The 13594-nt window shown below is 49.9% G+C and overlaps 1 protein-coding gene across 1 annotated transcript in view; it reads left to right on the forward strand.

Moving 5' to 3' along the window:
- The window catches only part of GRIN2C (glutamate ionotropic receptor NMDA type subunit 2C), a 47913-nt gene extending 37818 nt beyond the window's left edge, over positions 1 to 10095 (forward strand). Inside the window, exons 9-13 of the mRNA XM_032785076.2 lie at positions 1706 to 1935; positions 3148 to 3308; positions 5000 to 5187; positions 6304 to 6536; positions 7722 to 10095. Coding sequence (XP_032640967.1) covers positions 1706 to 1935; positions 3148 to 3308; positions 5000 to 5187; positions 6304 to 6536; positions 7722 to 9293 — 2384 coding nt within the window. The 3' untranslated portion in view covers positions 9294 to 10095. The remainder of the gene's footprint in view (positions 1 to 1705; positions 1936 to 3147; positions 3309 to 4999; positions 5188 to 6303; positions 6537 to 7721) is intronic.
- The last annotated feature ends 3499 nt before the right edge of the window (positions 10096 to 13594 follow it).

Consider the following 13594-nt stretch of genomic DNA (forward strand, 5'->3'; position numbering starts at 1 on the left):
AGGATGCCAGTTGGAGATTCCTTGGGCCACTTCAAGTTGACATGGGATTTTTGCCAATGCCCATTGTGGACATAGATTCATAAATTCCAAGGCCAGAAGGGTCCATGGTGACCATCTAGTGAATCCAATTCCTTCCAGACCCGTTGTGTCTGTGGCTGTCACCATCAGGACCAATCAGCCTATTACTGTGCTGTCTGCTTTAGCTAAGAGCTCCCACGTCCGAGCTAGCTGGGGAGAAGATTTTTCTCACATTTGTTTGGGGGAGCTGTCAGCCCCAGGCCAGGATGCCATCTTTGCCCTTGATGAATGTTTATTAAAACGCATCCATCCTGATGGGTGCATAATCAAAATGCGTCTTGAAACAGCATCAATGACTCCCCTGTGCATCGACACTCCAGGACCAAACCTCTCCCCGCTCTAGTTTCAGAGATCCCGGACAGTTTCTCAGCGTCGACCTTGGTGGGTTTGCTGTTCAGTCAGGGATTAGACACTGAGAGGAAAGGAGAGGGTCAGAAGGAAGCTGGTATCTACTAGGAGAGAATAGCCCAGAGCCCACAGCAAAAATACACAATCTATTTTTAGCTTTCATCTTCCAAATGAACAAAGGCTCCAGCAGAACTCGGCCAGCCAGAACCCTGCTGCTCCACTCCTCTCGCCAGAGAGCTCTGGTTTGTTCTTGAGTCTCGTGCCTCATTTCGTCTCCTTCTTTACCCTTAGTTTTAATTTTTTGGTACATTGTTGGGAGGTTGTGAGGCAGCAAAATGAATTTCCATTCCAATCTCTCCTGCAGAGGGAGGCAACCATCCAGCTATTTCTGGAGATGAGATCAGAAAAGCTGCTACGTAGTAGGTCTCTGTCTCTGTGCTGAAGTCCAGTCTTGGATCCTCATCAGAGATGGGTCTGGCAGATTTCCTTCACAGCCCAGCCAGAACCTGCCTAGGCCACAGACCTGCCCTGGCAAGATTCCTCTCTCTCGCTTTCTTACCAGGACTTTGGAACAAAACAAGCACCAAAGAATCTCTACCAGGTTTTCTATAAGACTCGGTGCCTGGATGCTGCAATGACTAGCGCTATAGCAATATCTACACCAGATTAGATGTTGGGACAGGCTTGTGCTGAGATGTTCAGTGTATGTCGGGAGAAGCTCAGTGTTCAGACCGACTCCTGTTGAGACAGAACCGGTGCTTGTTGGGACATGGCCCTGAGATATCTTAGTTTTAGGTGAACAGCCAGCTTTTAATTGGCTCCACTCAATAAAGCAGGTAGATCTTTACATTAATAGAGAATCTCTGACAGGCATTTGAAGGTCCCTGAAACACAGCCAGACTCACCTGCTCCATGTTAGGGGCATGATGTGGGCCCAGAGAGAGTTACCCTGTTTGTGGTGTCTGGGCTTCTCTCCATATACCGAACCGACCAGTGAATGCAGGAATTAAGGCAGGAAAAAAAAATTCTCCCCAAAAGCCAACCTGGACCCACATTGTTTGGTGGTGAGTTACATGTGTAACAAGGCAGTAGCATAACTAGAAATCTCATGTATCTACAGCTCAAGGCTAAAAGCCAGGAGGAATCGTCCCTAATCATTTTCCAGGAAACATAAAGTTGGGGCAGCAGCATGCCTGAGGTTGGAGAGACGTGTTGTGTTTATCAAAAGGCCCGGGTTCATTCCGAGCTACCCAAAGCTTCTCTCCTTTTCTCCTCCCAGAATCCGGCGGGCCCTCCTTCACCATTGGCAAATCTGTCTGGCTGCTGTGGGCCCTGGTCTTTAATAACTCAGTGCCCATTGAGAATCCAAAAGGCACCACAAGTAAGATCATGGTGCTGATCTGGGCCTTCTTCGCAGTGATCTTCCTGGCTAGTTACACAGCTAACCTGGCAGCCTTTATGATCCAGGAGCAATATATCGACACTGTCTCTGGGCTGAGTGACAAGAAGGTGAGGAGAAAATAACCACAGTCTGGGAGGGGAAGCATGGGGGGATAACCATGGCTGGGTATGGAACACACAGAGTGAGCAGGGTAGGCGTATCAGGTTAATCTAGTAAGGACTGAAGAGAGCTGACCTGCTTTGCCTTCTGAACAAGTCAGGCTTCCATAGCGTGGACTGCTAGTGGATACCGGCAATAGGAGCGATGTATAGAATCCATTAAGCGTGGTTACTGCTTACTCTGAATGTGTGTGCCTCAGTCTGACAGCCATGACACCCCTCCAGGGCAGAGCGGGACTAGGAGCCCACAGTGTACATCCTGGACAGGACGAATATGGTGGATAAGGTTGAGAGGGCAAGGCAAATGGATGGGGTTAGGGCACTATTCCAAAGGTGGTTGGGTTGAAGATGAAGAGTTTAATGAAATCACAGTCTTGAGAGAGCAAGAACTCCTTTTGCCTAAGGTTGAACAGATTTGAAGGCTGAATAGTTGGAGTGTGGGGTGGAGGGGGAAGGAACAAAAAAGAGGCGGAGGGAAGATGGAGAGCTAGCAGAGTGACCAGCAGAGAGAGACTGAAACCAAAGAACAGAGCAGAGAGAGGAGCAACGTTCTAATGCAGAACCTGATTTGTGGGGCCTCTTCTCCCAACGCAGCATACAAGTGTTGCCCACAGAGGTCAATAGGAGATGCTCGTGTGCTAAGACAGAGGTGGATCCAGTAGCTCTCCTGTGTGTCCGTTTCTCCTCCCCACTAAGCCAGGCTCTTGCAAACAGAGCACAGACAGGCCTCCAGCTAGGAATACCTATTAATAAATCTAATGCCTTTAGGGGGCAAGTGCCAGGAAATAGGGTCCCTGCACTCAGTGGCTAGGGTTTGTGGGACTAAGGGTCATGAGGCCTGGGTTTGATTCCCAGCTCTCCCATGGACTTGTTCCACCTTGGCCAAATAGAACCAATTTTGACAAAGTGGGAAGCTTTTTGTGGGAGCATCATCCCACTTTTCGGTCAGTGCTGGTGCTGATACAAGTTGACAGTGATAAGGTGGGAATAGATAGAAGGGGTAGAAATGGAGTGGAAGCTGGGCTCAAGGTAAGGGTGAAGACAGAGCTTAGGTCTATCACTGGGCTAAGTGGAAAATCCAGGAGGAGGCCTGGAGTGCAGTGCTGGGCCTGTTTGTTGGACTAGGCAATTGATTGATGTTCGTGGTGATTACCGTTCTAGTTCCAGCGGCCCCAGGAGCAGTATCCCCCATTCCGCTTCGGTACTGTTCCCAACGGCAGCACGGAGAGAAACATTCGGAGCAACTATCCAGATATGCACACGCACATGGTGAAATACAACCAGCGCTCAGTGGAAGATGCCCTGACCAGCCTCAAAATGGGGTAAGTCTCCCTTTAAGAGCAACTCTTCTGAAACAGGAGTGCGCCTCCATAGCTGGAGCGTGCGGAGGCTTTTACGCCCAAAATGCCTGGGGTGGGGCAGAAAGGGACTGTCATCCCGTATTTACATTATCAGAAACGTGGGGGGATGGAGATGAAGTCAGATCAACATGCCTGAGTTTAGGAGACTACTCCAGGTAAGAGCTCCCACCACTTAACACAAGCATACAGGGCCAGGTCCTCCACTGCTGTGAGGGGGTGTAGCACCACAGAAGTAAAGAAGGAGCTGTCCCAAGATCTCCATCTGGCACCTGGTGTATGTGCGTTTTCAATAGCAAATCAAGTAATTTAAGAATGCCTCATCCTCTTGCACAATAGCCGTTAGCTTTCAAAGAGGATGAGTGGGTAGGAATTTAGGGAGTGAGAGAGACACACACAGATCGTCCCTGCAGAGAGCATCAGGTAAGAAATCTACCCTTTCTTTGGGTGTCTCCTGAGTGCATATTCCCTCCCAGCACCACCATCTTCCAGATGAGAGGGCAGACTGAGGTCCTGACTGCTTGTGGTCCTTCCTGAGCCTATGGCACTTCTCATGAGCACAGGCGTGTTAACATCTGTATCCTGCTGCTGCCAAATTTTAGCTCAGGCTTGTCTACATAGCGGCATCTCATCTCATCTCACCACTTAAGCGTTTCAGTGCAGACGCCACCTATGCCAAGATGTGGGGTTCTCCCATCAGTGTAGGTAATCCACTTCCCTGAGAGGCAGTAGCTGGGTCGACAGAAGAATTCTTCCTTTGACCTAACACTGTCTACACAGGGGTGTGGTTTTTTTACACCCCTGACAAACATAGTTAAACTGACCTAATTTTCTAATGTAGACCAGACTTCTGCTGATTACAGGCTGTTGACCTGAGGATATGTCTACACTGCAGTCAGATGTACGACTGCAGCACATGTAGACACACCCAAGGTAACTTTGATCTATCTCCCTTGAATAACAATAGCAGTGAAGCCATGGCAGAATGGACTGTACAAGTGTGCCTAGAACCTGGGTATGTAACTCTATCAGGTAGCCCATGCGGCCACCCTTACTCCACAGCTTCATTATTATTGTTCTTCAAACTAGCCAGATCAAAGCTAGCGGGGGTATGTCTACACATACTGCCGTCATATCTCTGATTGCAGTGTATACATCCCCTAGATCACCTCTTCAATTTCAATGGAGGACAGGGTTTTTTCCCTTCACTTTGTGTCCTAAATTGTTGTGTAGTGTTGCTATGTGATGTTAAACAGCTGCCACCTTTTACCTCAGAGGTGGCTGCCTTTCAGTGGTGTGCAAAGTGATCTGTATAGATATGTCACTGCCTTTAAAATGACATTGGCCTGAAGAAAGCATTTTGTTGGAGGTAGCCTTCTCCCATTTGGGGCATTTGGAGCCCAAACTCTAGTTGAGTCTGGGCTTGTTGACCATATAGCTGCTGAGCCTCAATACCATCAGCAGCTCCTCCTTGTTTAGAAAGGGAAGCATCCAAGTTTCCTCCCCAGCTGTCTGAGATGAGATGCTGAATCCAAAGCCCCTGTGGATACTCTATTTCCTCCCTCCCCGGTATCGCCTCACCCTTTCCCTGCCCCAGCCACTCCCTTCCCATCTCCTCTGTTGCTATCCTTGACCTGAACTCTGCTTGGTTCCAGGAAGCTGGATGCCTTTATCTACGATGCCGCTGTGCTGAATTACATGGCTGGCAAGGATGAGGGCTGCAAGCTGGTGACCATCGGCAGTGGGAAGGTCTTTGCTACCACCGGCTATGGCATTGCTCTGCAGAAGGATTCCAAGTGGAAGAGGCCGATTGACTTGGCCCTTCTGCAGTTCCTGGGAGACGGTGGGTATTTCTTTCCCTGCTCAGCACTGGGGAGCAGTGTCACTCCTCTGACTGGGTGACAGTGTTAGCCTAGCCCGTCCCGTCTTGCACTTCTTTCCTTGCAAAGCTGGGGAAACAGCGTTACCCAAGAATCAGATATGCACAAAGGTGGCTCTTCTTTCTCTCCCCTTCCCTTACTTGCTTGATCTTCCCTTTTCCTCTCCCTTCTCTCTCTGGCACAAACATGCTGCTGTTTTATTTAAAAATGTATTTATCGGTTAAAACTGGAAGTGGGTCAGACAGTCCATCAAAACCAGCACTTACGTTGGGAATTAACCCAGACGTCTAGGGCTCCATCCCTGTAATCTAGGGGCCAGATCCTCAGCTGTGTAGATGTGTACCACCTGGGAATCCTGGCCCTAGCTTTCTCCTCCGTCTGCCACATGGAAGTCATCTATGGCACGTGGCTTTGAATCTCTTGGTCTCCTGGTACCTTCGGGAGCCCCAGCTGGACTCTGTGTAGTCAAGCAGTCAGTCTGTGGTCTGAGCTGTGCATTAGGGGAAGCATCAAGAAGTATTCAGAAAGCTGTTCTTCTCTGTCAGGTTGGTTGTGGTTAACATTCAGTCGGGCCCAGCCTCTCCTGGACATTATTCTCTCTGCAATCTCTCTCTTCCTGCTAATAGACAATAAAACTCTCCTGGCAGCTTTGAGACCTGAAGTGATCTGTGTGCAAAGTGTAAAGGCATGCGAGGGAGAGGAGCCAGATGTTCAGGAGTAAAATGTAACAGAGCTAAGGGGGGAGGAGAGGGGGAAAGAGGCAGATCAGGACAGAGGAAGAGAATTATGGGGAGAAAAGAGATGGGTGTGGAGGAGAAGAAATCAAGGAGTCAGAAAAAGGCTATCACATGTCCAAATCTGGGAGAGTTCCGTGAAGGCACAAACTGAGGAGAAATCCTAAAGGCTGAATAGAGAAGAAGTTTATTAATAACTTCTGGGACACAGTGGATTTCTTTTCTGCTCCTAAAACAATGTAGACATTAGACTGTGAAGTGAAGGGGTCAGTGCCTCATGCTGCAGGGGCACAGGATGCACCTGGCTAGAATCTGTCTGTCCCTGTGTGTGTAATTGTTTCCCAGGGGAAACCCAGAAACTGGAGACCGTGTGGCTGTCAGGGATCTGCCAGAATGAGAAGAACGAGGTGATGAGCAGCAAGCTAGACATTGATAACATGGCCGGAGTCTTCTACATGCTGTTGGTGGCCATGGGGTTGAGCCTGCTGGTCTTTGCTTGGGAGCACCTGGTGTACTGGAAACTGCGCCACTCTGTCCCCAAGTCGCACAAACTTGACTTCCTTCTGGCCATAAGCAGGGTAAGTGCCTTCCCCACATGTTTCCACTACGTGGCCATGTTCCCCCCCAGTCACTCTTTATTGAGCTTATTTATTCAGGAGAGGCTAGTTTGTCACCAGGAGTAGGAGCTGAGTGGGAGTGTCTGGTAATGGGATGTGGAGTATTTTGCCTCTAGGCTACTGACCAGAATATGGTCCTGATGAGTAACCAAAAGTTGCCGACATCTGCTGGCTCTTTGGTGGCTGCGTGAGAGGGATATGTGGGCTCGGTTCTGCTCCTTGGGGATAACATTCTGAATAAAAGATCCACTTCACAACTGGGCCTATCCTCTCCCTCTTAGAGACGTCCTTCCAGATCAAGTTAGAGGCACATTGATGGGGCAGGAGGGAGGAAGCTTGTGCTACCCACAGTGTCCGTGTTCTGTGGATAAAAACAAGCCTCTTGTCTGAAGGAGTGCAGAGTTTTCTGTTGGGAGCCTTTTCCCAGCCCTAAATTCACATGCAATAATTGAGCACCAATTAAAAAGCGCACCAAGGAAATTAATAATGAATGGTATGCCAGTCCCTGACCTTGTCACTTTCACATTCCCAAACCAAAATAGCTTATCACACGTGAAATGCCTTGAATTTAGTATATGGCTCGTGCTCCAACAAGCCCTCACCTCATCTGGCGTGAAACCAAAGTTAATGGGGATGCTGTTCAAAGCAAGGCTGGTGAGTGAATGAGAGAACTGAGGGAAAGACTAAGGTCTGGGTTTCTCTAGGCAGGAGAAAGACATCGTGGAGATATGGGGACTGATGGTGTTCTGCCCTCAAGTTCCATTGCTGATCAAAGTGCTTGTTCTGGGGATGAGTCCACTGGGTCACTAGTGGGAGGAAACTGTTATCAAAAAGGGAAGATGTTTGGAATCGGGGTGTTTGGAAGTAATACAGAGATCTTTGCACAGTAGACGATATTCCTGGCCCACAGCAATGTGACCTCAGGCTAGTCCTGGGCTGCTCTCATCTCAACTATGGGTGTTTATCATTGTTCTGTAGTATTTATCCGCTTTATCCTGCATGAACATGGAGTTTGTACATGAGGGATTGCCCTGGCTCATCCCTTCCAAGGGCCCAAGATGCACTGATTTATCATTCTTCACCTCCCTCCCTATGCCCCCTGTACTCAGGGTTGCTCTGGCCACTTTTTCTCTCTCTGCTTTTCAGGGCATTTATAGCTGTTTCAATGGAGTCCAGAATCTGGAGAGCCCTGTTCGTGTTCGCACTCCCAATGTCACCGCTAACTCTGCCCAAGCCAATGTGCTGAAGATGCTGCAGGCTGCCAAGGACATGGTGTCAACAGCCACTGTTGGGAGCTCCCTTGAGAATGCCACGCGCACTATTGAGAACTGGACGAATCAGAGCGAAAACCTCCAGACCATGTTCTCCCTTCGAACTCCTCAGCTTGTTGTCCAGAACACCAGTGTGTCCAACAGGCCACCCTACTCCTCCAATGTGGCCACAACAGAGAAGCTTGGACGGGACTGTGCTCAGAGGACTGTTCCACCACCCATCCCTGCTCCCCAACAGCCCTTTGTGGACTCCAGGCTGCCAGCTAACGAAAACTGGAGGGCGGTAAACGAGCAACCTCCAATACTTCACCCCCTAAAGTTTAGAGGAAGCTATTCTGGGGATAAAGTTCTTCCAGGTTCCACCGTGGGTGGCTTTCCGCACCTCCTGGTGAGAACCATGCCTCCATCCCATTTCGGGAGCCACGTGCCCCTGGGAAACCACCTGAGCACTCCCCTCTCACCACTGAAAACTCAAAGGGAGCTTCCCCTTCCAGACATCTACAAAGAGCACAAGCGCCCTGTGTCCAAGAGAGAGGAAAAGGAGAAGCTTCCACCAAATGTTCACCTGGTGTACGGGGAAGGAAGACATGGGGGCCCAGCCCAGCTGGCAAAGCTGTTTTCCACTTCCGAGAAGAGCCCTTTCTTGCCTCCAGACTGCATGCACAGCTCCTTCTCAAAAGCCGACAGGCCTTGCAGACCCTTAGTTACTGTGTTCAAGGAACCGGAACCTGTGGAGCTACCTCTTCTGGGCAAGGAGAAGCCAAACAGGAGAGCCAGCCTGCTGAGGTCTGCCTGGGAGCAGAATGAGAAACACCATTCCCTAGGCATCCAGAGATACAACGGCAAGTCTTCCGCCCGAGGGGATGTGCCAGATCTATTCCCCAAAGTCAGTGTGGCGCTGAGGCAGACATCAATGTACTATCCCACTGAAACCCTCAGGCCCAGTGCTATATGCAACAGAAAACGCATGGAGGCAAACTCCAGGCTCTCTTGGAAAGGACAACGGTTCCTGCACTCTCAGGCAGCGAGGCTACCCTCTTACAGGAAGGCATGCCTGCAGAATGCCACCGGCATGCACCAGGCCTCCTCTACCGTGATGCACAAACAGTATGCCTACGTGAACTCCTATACAAACCTGCCCATGTACTTGGGGCGGCTTTACCAGGGGCCTCCGCCGCTCTGTGAACACTCCAGGACCAGCCAGCACTGTGTCACTCGGGCTCCCTGGGCACCCAGGAGCAGGGACTATTTGGTCCAGGAGGACAGCCGGAGGACCATGTACTTCGACAGCGTATACAGAGACTGTACAGAGCGAAGCAGAGCAGAGCCATCCTTCCTCCAGATGGTCAATACGGAGAGGAGGGACCTCCTGGCAGCCCAGAGAATGAACAGTCCTTACGCTGCTCAGTCCTGGAGACGAATCTCTAGCCTAGAGTCTGAGGTGTGAGAGTACAAAGGGGCGCAGGGGTAGGGCTATTGTTACTTGGCCTATATCCATGTTACTGCTGTCACACACCATCTGGAGATAACAGCTTCAGGTGTGATTCTTGGGGATTGATCCCATAAGGGAGACTCTCAAATCTCAGTCCATGAGTTTTCCCTGCTCTTTGGCACCAGCCGGAAGATCTTTTCTCATTTTCCTCAGCTACTGATGGACCAAAAAATAATAAAGCAGCAGCTATTTGATATGGGGCACAAACCTAACAGTAGAAGGCACTTTAATGTGTGAATTCTGAAGTCTTCCATTGTTGGGCACTAGGACTTAACATGGGCAGTGTGATGCTCTTGGTTGTGTCTTGTCCAATTGAAATGCTCAGTCAGTCATATGTGGCTATAGTTATAAAGTATCCAGTACAATGTCAATCATTTATTTTTGGTTCCAGTTAACTGGACGGCGCATGCCCACAGCTCTTCTCTCTGTGAAAAGATGGGGACATCTTCCAGCCCTGCTCCCCACCCCCCAACTGTGACTGTCCGGCTTCTAAAGCTGCACTGCTTTAAATGGTCTGCTAATGAATGGGGACCACACCAGGGACAGGAACACGCACATTCCTTAGGATAGTTTCAATAGTTTTCTTCACATTTTGGTTTCTTAAAGCAAGAACTCACAAGGCCATGCCCAGGTCATTAAAGAGACGTTTTAAATCTTATTTCTCTAATTCTGCCATCATTCTGAACCAAACTCAGGGTCATTTTTGCCAAGGTTTCTACTGATATCTAACATGCAGACAGCTGTGTTTTCATCCGGAAGGCCTGCAAATGGTTAAGTAAATGAGTCAGATTCTCAGCTTGTGCAAATCAGCTGAGCTCTAGTGAAATCAGTGGATTTACTCATGCACACAAGCTGAGGATCCGACTAGAATCCTGCACTTGAGTCTCTCCAGCCAGGCCCTGGGGCCTGCACCTATGTCCACTGACTTCAGGAGCAGGGACCAAGTCTTTGTTTTCCTGGGGGAGGGGGTGTAACTGTCTAACAGGAAGCTGTACCAGAGGCACCGTCTTTGAGTTGTCAGGGGATGCTCAACCCCCGCTCCACTCCAGGCCCCACCGTCACTCCACCCTACCTCTTCCTGCCCCTGCGCTGCCCCCTCCCCTGAGCATGCCCCGCCCTGGTTCCTCCCCAGCACCTCCTGCATGCTGCTGAACAGCTGATCACTGGTGGGGAGGAGCTAATGGGGGGATGACTGCCAGGGTGTGTGCGTGCTCCAGCCCCGTAGCACCCATGGAGTTGGCGCCTATGTGCTGTGTTGTACAATAGTGTTGCTGGGTGCTACTTGCCAGATCTGGGCTCACTTGGTAAATATGCAATGAGGGGAACTCCCCTGGAGATGCTACACTCACTGATGGCTTTTTAACTCGGTGTAAATTCTCACAGGCACAGTCTATTTGCCCATATTTGGTTAACACGATAATTCAATCCAGCCACGGCCTGGCCTTTTTTCACACCCAAACAAAGCTTGATGCAAGGAGAGTTGAGCTGTTGAATAGAAATCAGGAGAAGTGTATTTAATTTAACTCCAGAGTGTTTAGAAAAAGCCCTTTGCTATTCTGTATCTTATTTCTATTAACTCCCTTGTGTTCAGTCACTTGGTCTCATTATAGTCACAGCAGGATCAAAGGCCTCAGGAGCAGACATCACCTACCTGCTAATTTTTCATTTACTGTCACAAGATAGCCAGGGGTTGGCGTGACTAATGTGTTTCCTCATTTGCCTTCTCTTGCTGAGCTGCCACCTCTCCCGGCTCTGGCAAAAGAACAGAGAGGTGTTTTGTGCGAAAGAAATCACAACTCCTGCTCTGCCTGGGGGCTGCTGCTGGAGTGAAGATGCTTCAGGCCTAGTCTCATCCCTGCCTCTGTATGGCTCATGTACTAACCTCAAATGTTGTATCTACAGTGAGTAGCAGGCAGGGTTCCTAGCACAGCAACTGTACAAGGAGCCCAACTCATCTTCCTGGACATTATAAATGCAGCTACTACTTAGCCCTCTTCAGCACTAGATCTTGGTGCCTCTTCCTGGACAGGGCGGTGAGGTGTCAAACAAGTCACTGGCAGAGGTGGGAATAGAACCCAGGAGTCCTAGTTCCCACCCATTGACTGGAGTGCAGCTGCTTTCAGAAACTTGGGGAGCATTCAGAATCACACCAATTCATTTTTCTCTTGCTGATATGCCTGTCAGGTAAAGGGAATGGTAAGGAATCTTTCCCTTACAGGGGTATGGCTTGATGTCTGCATGGGCGGAGGTGGGGCATGGGCGGAAATGTAGACACGTGCCGTCTCAGCAATGGCTTTACAGAGCCACCGTCAGGAGAGCAAGCCTACTACCCCCCTACCTCTTCTCCAGTAAACACAGGTGTCAAAATGCCTGGGTAGTGACAGAGCATGTGGGACCTGCACTTGTTCTCCTACCTGAGGCTACGGCTAGTTAAGTACAATAAAATGAAGCAGCAGAGAATCCTGTGGCACCTTGTAGACTAACAGAGGTTTTGGAGCATGAGCTTTCGTGGGTGAATATTCACCCACTGCTGCTTTTACAGATCCAGACTAACACGGCTACCCCTCTGATAATAAAATGAAATTAGCCCAGGGAGCTAATGTGCAGAGAAATAAAATGCTGCGAAGGAAAAGTACAGGATTAATACGAGCCTCTAGAATTTATGGGACATGAAATTAAATCATCATCACTGAAAGTCTAACTTTGGCTGGGGGCAGGAGGGCAGAGGGCCTGAGTTCTGCCTGTTCTAGCCTACGTTCCTTTCTCCAGGCCATACTGCACTACCTGTGATCCCTCCCCTATGACCTGAAACAGGAGCAAATAGCACTTAATTAACGGCCCTTGGGAACAGCTACTGAGCCATAAGAAGGTGTGTGTGCACGCCCCCTGCCCCCAAGAGGAGATGTTCTGCTTGGTATTGTTTAATAGGTTCCTAAGCAGAGCTGTTGTCTCCCTGCCAGATCTCCCCACCATCCTCCCAGGAGCAGCCGCCAGAGTCTTCTGCCCTGAAACTGCCTATGTTTCATTTCTTTCATTAAAAATCAATCGCGCTGGGGCTTGCAGCCAGCTGAAGTGGTTATTTGTCCTGGCCACTCAAGGTTCTTTTCCTGGGCAAGGGCACAAGTGCGCGGAGCTGCTTCGGCAAGGCAGAGGGAAAAAGGGCAGCAGTGCCTGGGTGAACCTCTGCCCCTACTGAAGTGACTGACCAAACCCTACTAGCCTTGGGATTCACTCTGGCTTCAGGTTTTTTTAAAGTGCATATGGTGCTGGAGAGAAGTTACAGCCCTGCAGCCTGTGGGCTGATTCTTAGCTATGCTATTGCCCTGGGACCAAAGAAGGTGTCACTGACCCCTTGAGAATACTTTTGGGCCAGAAGGCTTTGCCCGCAGGCTCTGCCAGCAGGAGGCAGAGCAGGAGCATGACAGGAATATGTTGTGCTGTTGCTATTATCTCCTGCCCAGGGCCCTGGGAAGCAGAGTAAGCAAGAGCAGCCATGAGGGCGTGGTCACAGGATTGAGGGACTACCACCATCTCTTAAAGATGCTTTTCTCCTCTTCCTGCGTGAGACAGAAGAGCAGAATAACCGTGAATCACTCCCTGCAATTCTGTTGCCCCTTAGAACAAGTTGACCATAAGTACCCTCTACTCTGCTGATGGGCCACTGTCCTGCCCTGAGGGGACATCCACCACGCTATGCTCCTTCATGCCTTGGCCTCTGGTGAAACCACCCACCAGAGCCATGGCAGGGTCTGGCCCTTGGAGCTGTGGACACATGGGAATGGGAGTGACAGCACTTTGTTTCTGTATGTGGGACAAAGCGGAGTCTGTGGTAGATGCTGCACTATGAAAGGTGATCAACCAGGCAGCAGGTGGTAATCAGTCACAGGTATACAATGTAAGGCCAGACTGGATCATCAGATCATCTAGTCCAGTGGTCCCCAATCTTTTCATCTGGCAGGCGCCAGATGAAGGACTATGGCAGCGGTTGAGCATCTGCCAAAATTTCGGCAGCATTTTGGTGGCGATGCCTCTCGATGATGTTGCTTGTCGGGGGCAAGCAACATCACCGAGAGGTGTTGCCGATGAATTTCGGCGGTATTCCGGCGGATGCTCGACCGCCGGCCAGGACACGGGTGCATTTAGATGCGGGCACTACGTTAGGGACCTCTGATCTAGTCTGACCACCTCTTATCACAGGCCACTAAACCTCACCTAGCATCTGCACACAAAACCCAACAACCAAACCTAGACCACAG

Source organism: Chelonoidis abingdonii, chromosome 13 (genome assembly GCF_003597395.2).
Source record: "Chelonoidis abingdonii isolate Lonesome George chromosome 13, CheloAbing_2.0, whole genome shotgun sequence".
Classification (NCBI taxonomy): domain Eukaryota; kingdom Metazoa; phylum Chordata; order Testudines; family Testudinidae; genus Chelonoidis; species Chelonoidis abingdonii.